Source organism: Colletotrichum spaethianum (assembly GCF_022836535.1).
Source record: "Colletotrichum spaethianum MAFF 239500 DNA, contig19, whole genome shotgun sequence".
In the NCBI taxonomy this organism is placed as follows: domain Eukaryota; kingdom Fungi; phylum Ascomycota; class Sordariomycetes; order Glomerellales; family Glomerellaceae; genus Colletotrichum; species Colletotrichum spaethianum.
The window spans coordinates 652,155-666,624 of NW_026054789.1; the positions used below are offsets into that span (position 1 = coordinate 652,155).

The following is a 14,470-nucleotide window of genomic DNA, read 5'->3' on the forward strand; positions in this document are numbered from 1 at the left end:
TGTCTTCTACCCTGAAGTTTGCTGTGAGCCTCTACTCTCCTATTTAGACACCCAAACAATATGCCTCACTCGACTGAAAAGCCTGAGTCCATTGAAGCCTACGTTAACTATCATCTGCCGCCGCCGAAGGGCGAGCCGTACCCAATTCAGATGATCGCTACGATAGGGTTCCAGCGGACCAAGTACGATCGGCAACTAGTCCCTGTGACGGACATGCGTACCTGCGATGAAGAATTCGGTCTCGATAAGCAAGGTTTCAAGGTGGTAGAGAGTACAATACAAGAAAAACAATGGGATGGAGATTATAGATTTGGTCTACCACCACAGTTGCAGAGGGACGTGCAAGAGCTGCTGATGAGGCAGTAAGCTTTACAATCTTCACTATTTCAACGACACGAGGCTAACAGTGCTCGCAGTACGGGTGCTACATACGTACATCCTTTTGCTCCTCATGTCATCAGACGTGATCCCCATGAAAACATCCTCAACATCCCCGACCACCTCCCAGACTCAGAGGTGCTAAGCATGCAGCCACCAGCAATGTTTATTCATGTTGGTAAGTACCATTGAGCCTTGAATTACCACATCAGGTCTCACACAGACAGATCAATCCTACCTTGGCGCAGAAATCGTCCTTAATAGACTCCCCGAAGCAGAAATGCTTAGAGGCAAGACCAAGACGCGGTGGGGTATTGTTAACGTCTGGCAACCTCTCAAATCTGTCCGACGTGAGCCACTGGCTGTTTGCGACGCTCGCAGCGTCGAAGAGTCTGATCTTCGTCCGGTGACCACGCGCATAGTGATTGGTAAACCGCCCAACACGATGAATAAAGACAATGAGCAATGGCATATGGTTGCGAGCCCACAGCATAAGTGGTATTACGCCAGCAACATGAACCCTGACGAAGCGCTGTTGATCAAGATTTTCGATACGAAACTAGACGGAAGGGCTAGAAGAGTGCCGCATACCGCAATTCAAACACCCAAGGATGAGGGACCGCCCAGGGAGAGCATTGAAATTAGGTGTCTTGTTTTCTGGGAAAACCAGGATCTTTAGTAGAATATCAGAGGGGTTCTAGTAACATCAGAGCCTTGGTTGCACAAGCCAAATTGAGACGAATTTGGTTTATTTGACATTGACATGATGAAGAATGAGTGCGACCTTCCACTGCGCACCAGGATCAACATTATCAATAACATGTTTGGCATTGCCACTCAATCTACAAAAGTTGGCCCTGTTCATGGGTGTGGGGCCTTGCTTTATGGACACAAATGACAATGCCCCTATGTTGGGTCGCTGTTGACTAGTTAGAGACCGAGTATACAAGAACTGACGACGTAGAGAAATACAACCGTGTGAATTTTTGCTCAATGCCTAAGGGCGCCTGCATAGGATGTTGATTAAACAGATTGTAATGCAGCCAGATTGCGCTGCTACAAACAAGCCTAGACATAATCGCCCATTCTCAAAGGCCAATTACCTACACTATGTCCAGATTTTGACGAGGCGGTGCGATAAATCCTCGTCTGTACAGTTCCATGAAACTCAAGATGCAAATTCCTCTTGGTAGGCATGAGTATCTTTGTTTCTACCAAGGTTGAACAGGAGTACCGTAAATTGCCATATTGACCACCTTGCCAACATCAGCATCTCTCTTTCCTTCCAGGACGTCAACCAAAGCCTTGCCTCCGCCAGCGGGATCCCCCGCGCCCATCTTCTTCATCGAATCAGGGTCACCCTCTCCTATATCGGTAGCAAAAAAGCCTGGAGCCACACACCAAACCTTAACACCATCATTCTTCAGCATTCGCACCCACTCGAGCATGACCATGTTCAGTCCAGCTTTGGCCGCTCTATAGGAGATGGTGCCAACAGGCTTTGGCGCTCCAGCAGGGGGAACCTTATAGGTGAAGTGGGATGAATCCGCCGCGTTCGTCAGCGAGGACACTCCGCTGGTGTTGAAGATGAGACGCGGGTCGGACGACTTCAGGAGAAGTGGGAGAAAGGTGTCTGTAAGGATGTGAGCACCGGTGACATTGATATCCCACGACTTGTTGTACGCCTCGCGGACAGTCATGTTGCCGCGTTCAATTTGTTGATCAAGCATAACGCCTGCGGAAAGTATTAGTGAACATTTGAGCCCTCCGAACCCAACCAGAAAACAACACACCGGCATTATTGATCAGCGCATCGATTTTGCCGACTCTGCTCTTGACCGTTTCGAATGCGTCCTTGATGGAAGCATCACTCTCAATGTCAAGCTGAAGTGGTTCAACGGTGCTATGTGACTTGACTTCCGCAATCGCCGTCTCCGCGGCAGATCTACCCTTGTCAAAGTCGCGACTGCCAAGAAAGACGTGGTACTTCTGCTTTGATCCCAGAAGGGTTTTGACAGCTTGATAACCGAGCCCCTTGTTAGCGCCAGTGATGAGGACAATCTTGCGGTCGGCCATCTTTCGGATAGTTGAGAATTGGTCTAGAAGGTTTTGAGTACTGGGGAAGTACAAGGAAGTGAAAGGAAAGAAGATTTGGTTGTGGCGGAATCTAAATATGTGCGCTATTGAGAGTTCAGAGAACCAACCAACGTTGAGCGCCAACTAGAAGACGACGCAGAGCGATACGATTGATATACTAAGACTCCAAAACTAATGGATCAAGATTCAAATCCACGATTGGCACCAAGCGGCGATCCATCGCTGTTAACCCGATCGTGAACTCAAACACTGTGAGATTTGCGCGCCATCGGGCACTTTGCCTCGCACATTTCAGACCCTAGATCGTTTCTTGACTCAGTAAGTCTTATTTAACTCTTGCTTCGGGCAAAACTTCGGCTCGCGGCGAACGGGCCGGGAAATGATAAACTTCCCAGCTGTTCTATCCCCGAACCACCCCTTGTTGCAGGGAACCGCCATGGGGAGCAATTGCGACAACTCTGACAGCCGGAGCATTATTCAGTTCCAGAAAACCAGCTCCGTTTTGATATTCCGGCATATCTGTCAAAACCAAGTCTCCCCCTTGCGTAAGTCCCGGAATAAGAGTCCTGGGTCTTTCGCAACATGCTCCATATCTAATTATACTAGGCTGCACTGGACACTGCGCAAAATGAGTAACCTCGACAAGCCAAGGCGGTTTTTTTCATACAGCATCTACATCTACAAGAAACTAGAAATGGACGAGCGGAGTCATCACAATCACATAGAGAGTGTTAACACCCCTATCATCACGCCACTGCTTCAGAAGTATGGCGCTGTATCTTATACTGTCGTACGTCATCGTTGGCTTCCGTATAGTTGACAACGAGACCGAACTAACCAGTGCCGGGAAAGACCCACAACGACGCCTCATCAAAGGCAGACTTCAAAAAGCTATTTCCTGGTGCACCTACTGAGATGTTGCTGGACTATGACACAATCATCTCGATCATAGTCCCAAACCTTGAATGCATCGAGAAGATGCGTGGGGATCCCGAGTTTCTAGGCAAATTTATCCCAGACCATTTCAACTTTGCTGACATGAGCCGTAGCCGGTAGGTGTTGACAACAATTCTGTCTTTGCGACTTGGGAAACATGACTAATTTGTCTTCCGCAGTTGTGTTGTCGGGTGGGCTGAGCATTACAACTTTTAATACTTTGATATGGATAGAAGTCAGGTAAAGGAGAAATAAGAGAAAACGGTAGCCGTCTCATTTTTTTACGCGGTTTTTCTCTTGCCAGTGATGTCAAGAATGGTTCACCGATTGAAATTGCACTGCTATGGCTTGCGGAGCAAAATCTGGCACCGTTATATTGCAGATGGACGGAGGCACGAAGTCGAGTTCAATGATTATGAAAAATATAGACGCAATGACTTTCTGAGTGTGACCTGCAATGCCAGGTCCATTGTGGTCCGTTTGCAAAATCTGAATAATTATGATCATTTCTTAGCATCATGAGTTCAAGATGCAACCTTTCTACCTCTGCTCGTCAAGAAGCATCAGAATTACCACTCAGTTCAAATCATCTATACTATAACAATGTGAATCTAAAGGAAATCCGACGTCATGCTCCTAATCATTAGCCCGTTTTGGTCGTCTGTTCTAGAATTCAATTGCTTCGACCCCGAGGCTAGAACTGGTACTGTTTCAGCATGGGTGAGAGCAATGATCTTTGCCGGAAAACTGTGCTTCTGCTGGTAACAATTGTTCTTTGACACGGCTTCTGCAATATGCCGACCGGGGATTGAATCGCCGCAAACCAAGACAGACCTAACAGAATGTAGCGGCCCCTGCGATACCGGCCATTAGAACGCCGTAAGTCTGCCGATGTAAACGAGCTATTGTGATTATCCGTACCAATGTGCTGAGTCTAAATGTATTAAAGGCCATGTTGCGCAGATTTTCAACCAATGGGTTTGTTCGCTGATCAACTCCAGTTATCTGATTATACCACCGAAATCATGCCTACTCTTGAGTTAAACTACGCCACCACTGACGAGCTCGCTTTCCTCGACACAGACGTGAAGAGAAAGCTGCAAGTATCTGGTGACAAAGTCGAGTACACCCCAACTGAGCTCGCTGCCAAGGATCAAGAGGAGCGTGCCAAGCTCGCCGGTGTCTACAACCACGACAAGCCTTACTACGACGTTACTCTCAACTATCGTCTTTGTCCCACTAAGGGCGGCGATGAAATGATTTGGGGTGGTACTTTTGCCCAGATGCGCCGTAAGTACGATCCGCGTCAAGTGAGAATTCAGAACGCCAGAGGCAAGGAGTCGGAATTCAGCCTCGACAAGACTGGCTTCCAATTTGAGCATTTCCCGACTTCATACAAGGATTTCCCCTGGAGCCCAATCGACGAGCAACTCAACAAGGTTTACAATGCCGAGTGTGAGGAATTCATGAGAAAACTGTGAGTCTCGTCAGAATACCAGATCCATCTCAATTGAAAAGTATCGATTTGTTGACTTTGTACCAGCACTGGAGCCAGCGATGTTCGCGTAATCTCTCATATCATCCGTCAACGCCAATGGGAAAGCAACCCCGAGGAAGATGAGAAAAAGCCTGACATGGCTATGACGGACGGCGGGCTTCTGTCCGCCCGCTTTGTTCATATTGATCAGTCTGACCTCGGAGCCCAACGCCGCCTGTACGATGATCTCCCTCCTGGCGAGGGCGCTAAGCATGACGGTAAACACCGTTGGGCCATCGTCAACCTTTGGAGGCCAATGGACGAAGTCCATCGTGAGCCTCTTGCCATGTGTGATGCTCGAACAGTACGCGACGACGAACTTCACGATACCATGCATTGCGTGCCCTTCAGATGGCCTCATAAGCCAACGGAGAACCACATGTGGCAGGTCGCGGCTCCTGAGAATCCCGACCAACATAAATGGTGGTTCAGGGGCGGCATGACTCGAGATGATGTTATCCTGATTAAGATCTTTGATTCGAAGAAGGATGGCCGGGCTAGACGAACGCCTCACAGCGCGTTCCCGACTCCAGATGATATTGGTCCCGCAAGAAGAAGTATTGAGACGAGATTTTTCCTTTTTTGGGAGGATCAAAGCTATGAGTAGGCGCCATCGGGGAGAACCTGGGTTCATATGACTAGATCGGAGTAGAACTGAGTTCGTCATGGTAGCTCAATGCAAGTGTATTTTTCAGCTAAAGAAAGATAATCAGATCGCTCAATTCCCTACTAAAATCGTGATTTCCCCACAAAAGTAACCCGAAACACAATTGCTCAGAAGAAGGGTCGCACGTGAGAGAAGTCTCGTACTTGTATTTTGCTCGATTGACTCTGTGTGGGACAGTAAACAGGAACCTACTTCCAAAAACGCGCATAGAAACACGACCTTCCAACTAGGAGCTGTTCTATACCGACTATAAGTTGTTTAGGTTGAAAACAATCAATGAACATAAGCGCCCTCTACGAAAGATCCTTGCTGATCGCGCTGGAGATAGGCTGTAAGATAATTGGGATGCGAGGTAAAAATACCTAAACAAACTGAGAATTCTGCAAGTAAAAACTATAACTTCCTGTATGATTCAAGGCTACTGTTGGATCTTAGCATGGCTGATTTGCACCCGGTTAGCTTACTGGCTCTGCCAATGAGTACGCTGAGAAGAAAGCTATTGAATAATCTACGGCTACGTACAACACGTCTGTAAACCTTCAATATCACGAGGACCGTTGCCAACATGACAGCACTTCGATCTGTTCCGATATCCAGTGGAAATTCTTTCTTTCAAGCTTACTTACCGTACGTAGGTGACCATCTGCTTCGAGCCCGAATCTGGTCACCATAGTGATAAAAAAGAAACGGAATAGGTGCCAGAATAATACCAAAAAGCCCCAAAATTGAAGTGGCACGAGCAACACCGATCGTGGTATACATTGAAGTCCTACGATTGAGTCAAAAAGGCTGTAATGAGACCCAACGCTTGTCGAAGAGTGCAGAGAGGGGGCTTACGCAAAGACAGGGAATCCAGAAGCGAAGAGCGACCGCATGAATGTGTTTGCTGCAATAGCAGAATTCGAGTTGATGCCATAGCAGTCGACAATGTAGTTCATTCCTTGCATATTGATCAAGATGATGCCCATTCCCATAGGTATTCCAGCTATGATCTGGGGCCATGGATTTGTTGATGGTGAGCTTGTTGCGGCAAACCAGAACATTCCAACAGGGAGGCAGACTGTTCCAATCATCATCAGCAGCAGTCTGTTCTCCTGAGGACGGCCAGCCTTGGGATCCGGGGACAGTCTGGTGTTGACTGTCGCGATGATGAGAGCACCGCCAAGGAGTGTTCCGAAAAGGATGGACAGGAGAGGAAGACCGGCAGAGGTCTCATCCCAGTGACGTTCTCGTGCGAAAGATATCGGATAGGCGAGAAAGAATATGTACATCAGCCCTGGAATCGGTTAAGAACACAAAGTCGACCCTCTCGAGGTTGTGTGTACATACCGAATACCACTGATATATAAGTGGACATCAAGAGCAGGATCGGTTCCAGAACAAGCATTTTCGCAGGAAGAGATAGACACTTCTCGACAACATCATGGAGACTAGTGTCTAGCTCTTCCGATTTGGCTCGCAATGCCCAGTTGCGAGTCATATGACGCATCCGTTTTGCGCGTCTCTCTAGCAGAGTCGGAGAATATGTTTCGGACAAAGCTGGATATGTAATCCCAGCAACGGCAAGAGCAACAATAGCCGTTATGTTGAAGATCCAACGCCATCCCAATGGACTCTTAACGATGACTGATCCAACCATTGGACCAATTACGGGACCAATCATGAGAAAAGTTCCAGTGCATGGCATGGCGAAGCCTCTCTGCTTCGGGGTCCAAATGTCCGCCAATGTTCCGCTGAGAATGGCAGAAGGGGCTGCTCCGAATGTTCCTTGAAGAAAACGGAAGAGGAAGAGAGTGAAGAGACTCTGGGCGTTGGCTGCTGGAAGTTGGAGAAGAGCGAAGGTAACGTACCCAGTCATCAAAGGACGCTTCCTTCCATAGCGCTCAGAGAGGGGTCTTTCGGGGCTTGTTAGCTAATCAAATCCTCGCCTTTGATATGAAGTTGCAAACAACATACCCAAAGATGATAGGGCCGAGAGCGAAGCCAAACATGAACAATGAAGTTCCTCCAAAAACCATAGTCTGGACAGTAGTGTTGAACTCATTGGCTGTAACAGACGCTGCAGCACTGAAAACTGATGACGAGAATGTCGTCGACAGTACAAAAAGAGCCAAAACCAGAGTGATGAGCCATTTTCGTGGCGTGGGCAAATTCTGAGGATACCCTTTGTCATCTGGACCGAGCCAATCGACGATGAAATCTCCGCCCTGAATTTTGGAAATGACTTGTTCGTCGAGTGACGATGCTCTCTCGGAAGTAGCAGCATCCACTGCGCTAGGTGTTGTTGTTGACGTCATTGATGTCTCGAATGAGTATCATTTAAAAAGCGAACTTTTCTAAAGAGTGCAAAAACCGAAAAGAAACTTAAAAGACTAGGCGATGTTCAGTATTTAAGTATCGAGCACAAAGGGTATAGATATCATCGGTATAATACAAGTCTCCGTATTACCCGAACATTTTTGGACCAGAAGCTCGAGTGGTAGGTCTTCGCCTATAAAAGGGCAACGTCTTTACCGACCTAACGAGTCAGAATACATATCGATGCGAAAAACTATCGAGGCGGCGGACGATGTGAGATCAAACTTTCGGAGTGCGTGATTCAGAAACCGAAAAATCAAAAGAGCAGCAGTACTAATTCCAAGAACACTCTTGGCATCTTCGCAGCTTTCGCCATGCCCCACCTGGCCAGCCTTACTCGACGACCCGGCGAGCCCTTCTCAATATCCCTCGATGCCCACTTGGCTTCTAGAAATGGTTTCCAAAACTCGTCAATCGAATTAAGCAAGGATATTCCCTCGCCGACTTGTTCTCGGAGTTACCAATCTTAACGAGCGCTAGACTCTGATTGTTTGCATGGTAGGGGGATTGCGAGGTGTAGTAAGCCCGGCAACCGATCCCCGAATTGGCCTATAACACCCGATCATTCTTCTTTGGGACAGGATGAAACTGGCTGACGGGCTACGGTTTCCAGCATGCTTCGTCCCCGTCTCCCGCCAGCTTTAAGCTTTATGGGTAATCGGTATGTGCCTTTACTTTTGCCACCTCAGTATCCTTTCCCCTGGGGTGAACATCCAACTTGAAGTGCAAAGAGAATATTACGAGAGACAGATATCATTCTAGAAGTTCACATTCTAGTCTCCAGAGGAGGGCGTGGGAGCACGATGTAGCGCGGCAACTAAGTTGTTTCTATAAGTCAATATTCTTTGGTTGACTACATTTAGATCCAAAAGCGCAATTTCTGTCCAGCAAACATCCGAGTGAATCCAAAAACAAATTGTATGAAAATCACATATGAGTCCAATAAACGTTAGAACTTCGAGCTGTCTTTCTTGATCTCAACCATTGATGTGCTGTTCCTTTTCGGTTGACATCTTCCAAAGCATTCCTCCTGGAGTGTTGATGACCAAGTTTCAGAGCGTTCTTCATTCGATGTGCGAGTGAACGCCTTGAAAATGGCTAAGATTACCAGAATAATCAAAAATGCAGTACTGATGCCACCTTGTTTCAATGCTTTGAAAAAGGCAGAGTGACTACACTTTGAGGATCGATGGCCCCAAACTTTGCCCATTGATGAGCGACAACTTAACTCTACTGATACTGTTAAATTGGAGTCCATCTTGTGTATGTCAGAAATCATAACCTACCTGTAGAAGGAACCAGTACATCATCCACAATGTGTGCAACACCGCCGAATATGAGCACGTCTTTAGTCACGACCTTTGCTGCATTGACGAATATATCGCCTTTGGAGTCGTGTTTTACTACGACTTTCATGCCTCCCAGTGTCTCAAGCTCCATCTCTTCATCTGTGATAGTGGTATGATACAGAACGTGGTTCATAATGGCGTGGTTCGCCACTAAAATTGACAATTGCTCAGCCGTGAGCGCGTCCAACAAAGGAAGCCGTTGCTTCACCGCGTTGTTATTCGGTAGAAAGATGGTAACGTCTTGCAAAGGTTCCAGAAGTTCTTTTGTACCAGACTTCTCAATGATGTTCCAAAACTCCTGCAGATTGCCAAGTTTGGTCGTTTCGGATAGGTTGTGTGGAAGAACAAGATTGCTGTCGATTGTATGCAGCACACCATTGTCATGGTTAATATCCGAGTCGTTGACGTGCAAGACTTTCTGAATGCCGGATTCAGCGCAGAATATGCCATCTTTACCCATTCGAAGTTTAACCACAGGGCCTGCAGTGACATTTGTAAGAATCGGTGGCCGCAGCACCGAGTGGACAATCTGGGTATCCGTCTTCAATGACGGATCAGTTGAAGGGTAAACGCCTTCGAGGAAGTGGTACTTGAGAATAGATTTGGAAAGCGATGGGTCAATGGTGCTCATGTTAAGCCCCCAATTGGCGAGGTAAATGAGCGCGTCATTTGTCATGGCCAGAAACGTGGACCCCTCTACTGCCTCGAACCGGTCCAGGAGGTCGAGTTCCTTCAGGAGATTGTGAAGCATGGAGAGCGATCCATGGTTGCCCAGAACTTGACTCAAGGACGCAGCTGAAGCATGACCCAGCAGCATGATACCAGTGATGATGAATGGCAGGCGCATTGTAAAAGGATAAGACTAGAGAGTGCTTGGACGATGTATGCTTGTCTATGGAAAAGAATTGAGGTGATGTGATACAGGTAGTTTTAGAAGTAGTCCTAGGGCCTAAGCTGTGCAGGGTTCAGTAACGTGTCAAGTTGCCACAGCCCGGGTTTTGTTCCCCGATATCACTTGTTCAAGTCCGATCCTTCAGGGTAGTTGGGGCAGCCAGTGCCCTTAGCGGAAGCCATTCGACAGGTTATTGTCCAAGGTTCTCTTAGCACGCACCGAGAGCTACAGTAAATTGTAATCACGTTGGTCAAGTAAAACCAACCCGTATCTGCTTTGATCTTTTCTGTCTTCGATATCACCTAAACAGCTTGGACTTGTAAGCCAAGTCACCCAAAACACCCACTTTTGTTTCTACGTTTGGTCTCCTTTGTTCTATTGCTATTCAATTAAGAATTCACCGCCGTGTAGCACCATGTACTTCTTCAAGCTTCTATCATGGACTTTGCACGGTCTGTCACCCAACTGGGATCCAGCACCGCTGTTGAAGCTGGGAAACACCGAACTCGAGTCCACCATCCGAAATCATGTCCGGTTTGAGATTCATCTCACTGCTGGTCAGGTTGACGCACTCGGTGCTGGTCCGCGAGACGCAATTCTCATCAACGGCAGCTTCACAGGTCCTACACTACGCCTCAATCAAGGCGATGAAGTCGAGTTTCTGGTCCGCAATTACTTACGGGAAGATACAACAGTTCACTTCCATGGAGTTGACCAACGAAAGACTCCATGGAGCGACGGTGTTCCCGGACTTACACAGGGTCAAATTCGGCCCGGCGCTTCCTACTTATATAGATGGAAAGCAGAGCAGCCCGGAACGTTCTTTTACCACGCCCATTCCAAGGGGCAACTCATGGACGGCCTCTATGGCGCAATCATCGTCGACGCAGCTCAGAACGTGGATCGACCTTTTCACCTCATTGACAGTGATCCGAAAGAGGAAATGGCCATGCGCGCTGCTGAGTCACAGATGCAGCCCTTGCTTCTCTCCGACTGGAGTCAATACAAGTTTGATGACTTCTATCACATTGAAAAAATTGCGAACTTTGATCTCGCTTGCACCGATGCTATCATAGTCAACGGTATGGGATCTCAATATTGCTTGGATCCGGAATCGTTGGACAGCATGACGAATCCCGTCATTCTTAAAATGTTGCAAGACCTTGGAGAAGATCACATGACTGCAAAGGGCTGCGTGCCTCCTATCCAGGCTCTCCAGGGAGACTTTGACGTAAATATAGGCGAGCTTCCCACTGATGCGATCAGAAAATGCGTGGGTGGCTGGAACCCTCGGGGAAACTTTACCTTCACAGTCGACAGCCGGAACGGGTGGGCAGCCCTCACGTTTATAAATGTCGGTGGCTTGTATCCACTGCAAGTTTCTATCGACAACCACGACCTGCATGTTTATGCCGTTGATGGACAGTACATCAGACCAACCGTCACAGACCGCGTCTATGTTGGTAATGGGAACCGGGTATCAGTGATGGTGAAGCTCAACCAAGAACGAGCTCTGTACACGGTTCGCATGGCCAATGATCTTCTCAATCAGATTTTGGGCGGATTTGCGAATATGGCATACGATGGCGCTAACGAAATGTCCAACTGCTCGAAACCAAAGATGAACTACGCCGGACAACCTCTTATCAAAAATCTTCGCTCATTCAAGCCTGAGGAAGGCCGCCCGTTTCCAGCTCGGACACCATCTCGTCGCTCAAACCGGACTTTTAAGCTGCATCTGAGGAAACCCGGCCGTCCCCACGGAGCTTATGAGTGGAGTCTCTCAGGCCACGAGGTATACAACATGACAAGGGAGCAGCAGGATCCTCCATTTCTTTTCCTACAACCGGATGAGATCCCACACAGCGAGTTAGTGTTGCGAACTCATGTCGGTGAATGGATCGACCTAATCTTGGAAACTGAGGGTCCATTCGCTCAAAGTCACCCTGTGCACAAGCACGGAAACAAGGTCTACTTCCTCGGGTCTGGTACTGGTAAATTTCCTTGGCATACGGTAGAAGAAGCCCAGAAACATTTGCCGCCCGGTTCTTTCAACTTCAAGGACCCATCTTATCTGGACACTTTTACGACTCCAGATATCGCTGGCGATGCACCTGCTGTTTGGACTGTGGTTCGATACAAGGCGGATAATCCAGGCACTTGGCTCCTGCATTGCCATGTCCAGACTCATCACGCTGGTGGGATGGGTGTTGTTATGTTGGATGGGATCAGTCAGTTTCCGAAAGTGCCTACTGACTACGTTGAGTGGAATGGCTTCAATGCACCATTGTAAATTCTCGAAGGTTGAAGCCATACGATGCTTTCAATCCTTTTATCTGTGTCCAGTTTGCAACCCTGGATCTTCAAGTAGGTAGCTGTGTAAGATTACTGATCGCCATCATTTGACCGCGTTCTTAACAGGAAATCGGACTGTGTTTTATTATCTTGATCAGCAAGATAATATGCCTCTTACCTCCGCAATTCTAATGTGTTTCGTAGAAGATACGAGAATTCATTAAAAACCCGAATGTCAGCAGATGGAAGTCACAGATGTGACTAGATAACGGTGTTATGATTTCTGTTTCATAATATCAATTTGATAGCAGAATACTTTGACAAAACCCTAAGGGATGTCTAAGGTACATTCCTTGGCTTCGGTGCTGAGTTCCAAGGCAATCCACCGTCAATAGGCTCGTTTCTAACCCTTTGTGCAATCAAGCCTTCAAACTCTTCTGCAGACATAAAGGGCAGACCCAAGAACATATTTCCCTCTCTATCCCATGCTGTATTATACTTCCCCCCGAAGATGGTGCTATGTATTACAAGAAAAGTGGCAAAGATCGGAGGAGAAGTCCTCTCAATCTTTGCTTTCTTGATCATGGCAAGCCCCTCCTGCAACTTCTTGTCAGCATCAGCATGCTGGACAGACCACTTCTTGCCACATAGTCTCTCTGCAATCTCAAGCATCTCATTCTGTGTAGGTGTATAGTCTTGAATGAAAATAGGTCCGCTTTCCATCTCCTTGGATCTTGCAAAGATACCTGCGATGGCTTTGGCAAGAGTAGGTCTCCGAGTCATGCTGACCCTGTGCTCGGCATTGCCGACGTGGAGAGCAGTTTGGGTTTGGTAATTGTACATGTAGTCTCCATTTAAGACACAGCCAAGGAGAGGACCAGTAGCTACGATGGTCCACTTCATGCCACTCTCATCCGCTCTCTTTTTGAGGTAGTCCTGGATAGCCATAGCGTCCTTGTAAAAAGGAAGTTGAGCAACTGCAGGATTGGTAGACAGAGCAGTGAAGTCACTGGGGATAAAGTGTTGGATGGAACCGACGCTGACCGCAGCATCGATCAACCTGTACTGGTGCGGCCATCCTGCCGGGTTGAGAGTGGAGACGACGGCGTCTTGTCCACGTAGGGCCTCTGTGAGGCTCTCTGTTGAATCGTAGTTGACAATTTTGACTTTCTCCTCGTTCCCCGGGTTAGATCGTGATAGAACAGTAACATCATACCCGGCGTGGACCAATTCATTGTAAACTTTCTCGCCAACGTATCCTTTCTATGACATTTATCAGTGATGACGCGAATAGGTGAGGAAGATGAGCTAGTTCGTACTCCTGCTAGTGCAACTTTGCGGATGTCGTTCGATGTACGGCCAGGCATTGTTGCAAATCGATAAGTGTGTTGTCAGAATTTGTTATATGTTGAGTGTTTGTCAATGAAACGATTCATTTGGAGTTTTATTTGCTATTTGGTAGTGTATAGTGTATATGTAAGATGCCTACGTTGAGGCAGCTCGGACCAGTCCCGGGAAATATGTAACGCGGGGACAGGGATCAGTCGCCGTCTGTCTATTTCCCGGAGTGCCAGGAGATCAGAACAAGATTGACCGGAAACGCGACAAAGTTTGATAATCGCCGAGACCGCAAACCCAGTAGTCTATCCTGTGCCCGGTCAATGATCACAATCATAACCTCATGTCTCCTCGACATGAGTTTGGTGATTCCAATCTTATTGTCATAAGCATTCTTCGTTCATAGTAAGCAAGGCACAAGATACTATTCCGGAGCAATCGAAAATGATTGGTGTAGTCCTCCAACAAATTTTGCTTGGGCTTCCAAGTCTGGGATTTTTTAGCGGTCAATCTTGGAAGTCTCATTTGGGCAATCCGCACGTGGACCTTGAGAGTAACATCCAGGTGGCCATTGATTCCTCAACGTCCTGTGTAAGTGATCAGATCTGAGAACCTCCTGAGAC

General features: G+C 47.6%; 7 protein-coding genes across 7 annotated transcripts; 3 read left to right on the top strand and 4 right to left on the bottom strand.

Annotated features, from left to right (window-relative positions):
• Positions 1–60: 60 nt before the first annotated feature.
• On the top strand, positions 61–1,057 carry ColSpa_07611 (hydroxylase/desaturase asaB; the record flags this gene model as incomplete). The annotated part of the gene is made up of 3 exons (XM_049273823.1): positions 61–362; positions 462–556; positions 627–1,057. The coding sequence occupies 3 exons, from the start codon at positions 61–63 to the stop codon at positions 1,055–1,057; spliced, it is 828 nt and encodes a 275-aa protein (XP_049129780.1).
• Positions 1,058–1,589: 532 nt separating this feature from the next.
• Positions 1,590–2,454, bottom strand: ColSpa_07612 (short-chain dehydrogenase/reductase tropE; the record flags this gene model as incomplete). Its single annotated transcript, XM_049273824.1, has 2 exons — positions 1,590–2,113; positions 2,172–2,454. The coding sequence occupies 2 exons, from the start codon at positions 2,452–2,454 to the stop codon at positions 1,590–1,592; spliced, it is 807 nt and encodes a 268-aa protein (XP_049129781.1).
• Positions 2,455–4,436: 1,982 nt separating this feature from the next.
• Positions 4,437–5,555, top strand: ColSpa_07613 (hydroxylase/desaturase asaB; the record flags this gene model as incomplete). Its single annotated transcript, XM_049273825.1, has 2 exons — positions 4,437–4,888; positions 4,955–5,555. The coding sequence occupies 2 exons, from the start codon at positions 4,437–4,439 to the stop codon at positions 5,553–5,555; spliced, it is 1,053 nt and encodes a 350-aa protein (XP_049129782.1).
• Positions 5,556–6,233: 678 nt separating this feature from the next.
• Positions 6,234–7,912, bottom strand: ColSpa_07614 (citrinin biosynthesis cluster MFS transporter mrr1; the record flags this gene model as incomplete). Its single annotated transcript, XM_049273826.1, has 4 exons — positions 6,234–6,384; positions 6,453–6,891; positions 6,945–7,510; positions 7,572–7,912. 4 exons carry the CDS (start codon positions 7,910–7,912, stop codon positions 6,234–6,236), a joined length of 1,497 nt encoding a protein of 498 aa, XP_049129783.1.
• A 1,336-nt stretch (positions 7,913–9,248) lies between these two features.
• ColSpa_07615 (fasciclin-like arabinogalactan protein) lies at positions 9,249–10,169 on the bottom strand (the record flags this gene model as incomplete). The annotated part of the gene is made up of 1 exon (XM_049273827.1): positions 9,249–10,169. The coding sequence occupies one exon, from the start codon at positions 10,167–10,169 to the stop codon at positions 9,249–9,251; it is 921 nt and encodes a 306-aa protein (XP_049129784.1).
• Positions 10,170–10,629: 460 nt separating this feature from the next.
• Positions 10,630–12,507, top strand: ColSpa_07616 (laccase abr2; the record flags this gene model as incomplete). The annotated part of the gene is made up of 1 exon (XM_049273828.1): positions 10,630–12,507. The coding sequence occupies one exon, from the start codon at positions 10,630–10,632 to the stop codon at positions 12,505–12,507; it is 1,878 nt and encodes a 625-aa protein (XP_049129785.1).
• A 341-nt stretch (positions 12,508–12,848) lies between these two features.
• On the bottom strand, positions 12,849–13,876 carry ColSpa_07617 (bifunctional pinoresinol-lariciresinol reductase; the record flags this gene model as incomplete). Its single annotated transcript, XM_049273829.1, has 2 exons — positions 12,849–13,772; positions 13,829–13,876. 2 exons carry the CDS (start codon positions 13,874–13,876, stop codon positions 12,849–12,851), a joined length of 972 nt encoding a protein of 323 aa, XP_049129786.1.
• Between the last annotated feature and the right edge of the window lie 594 nt (positions 13,877–14,470).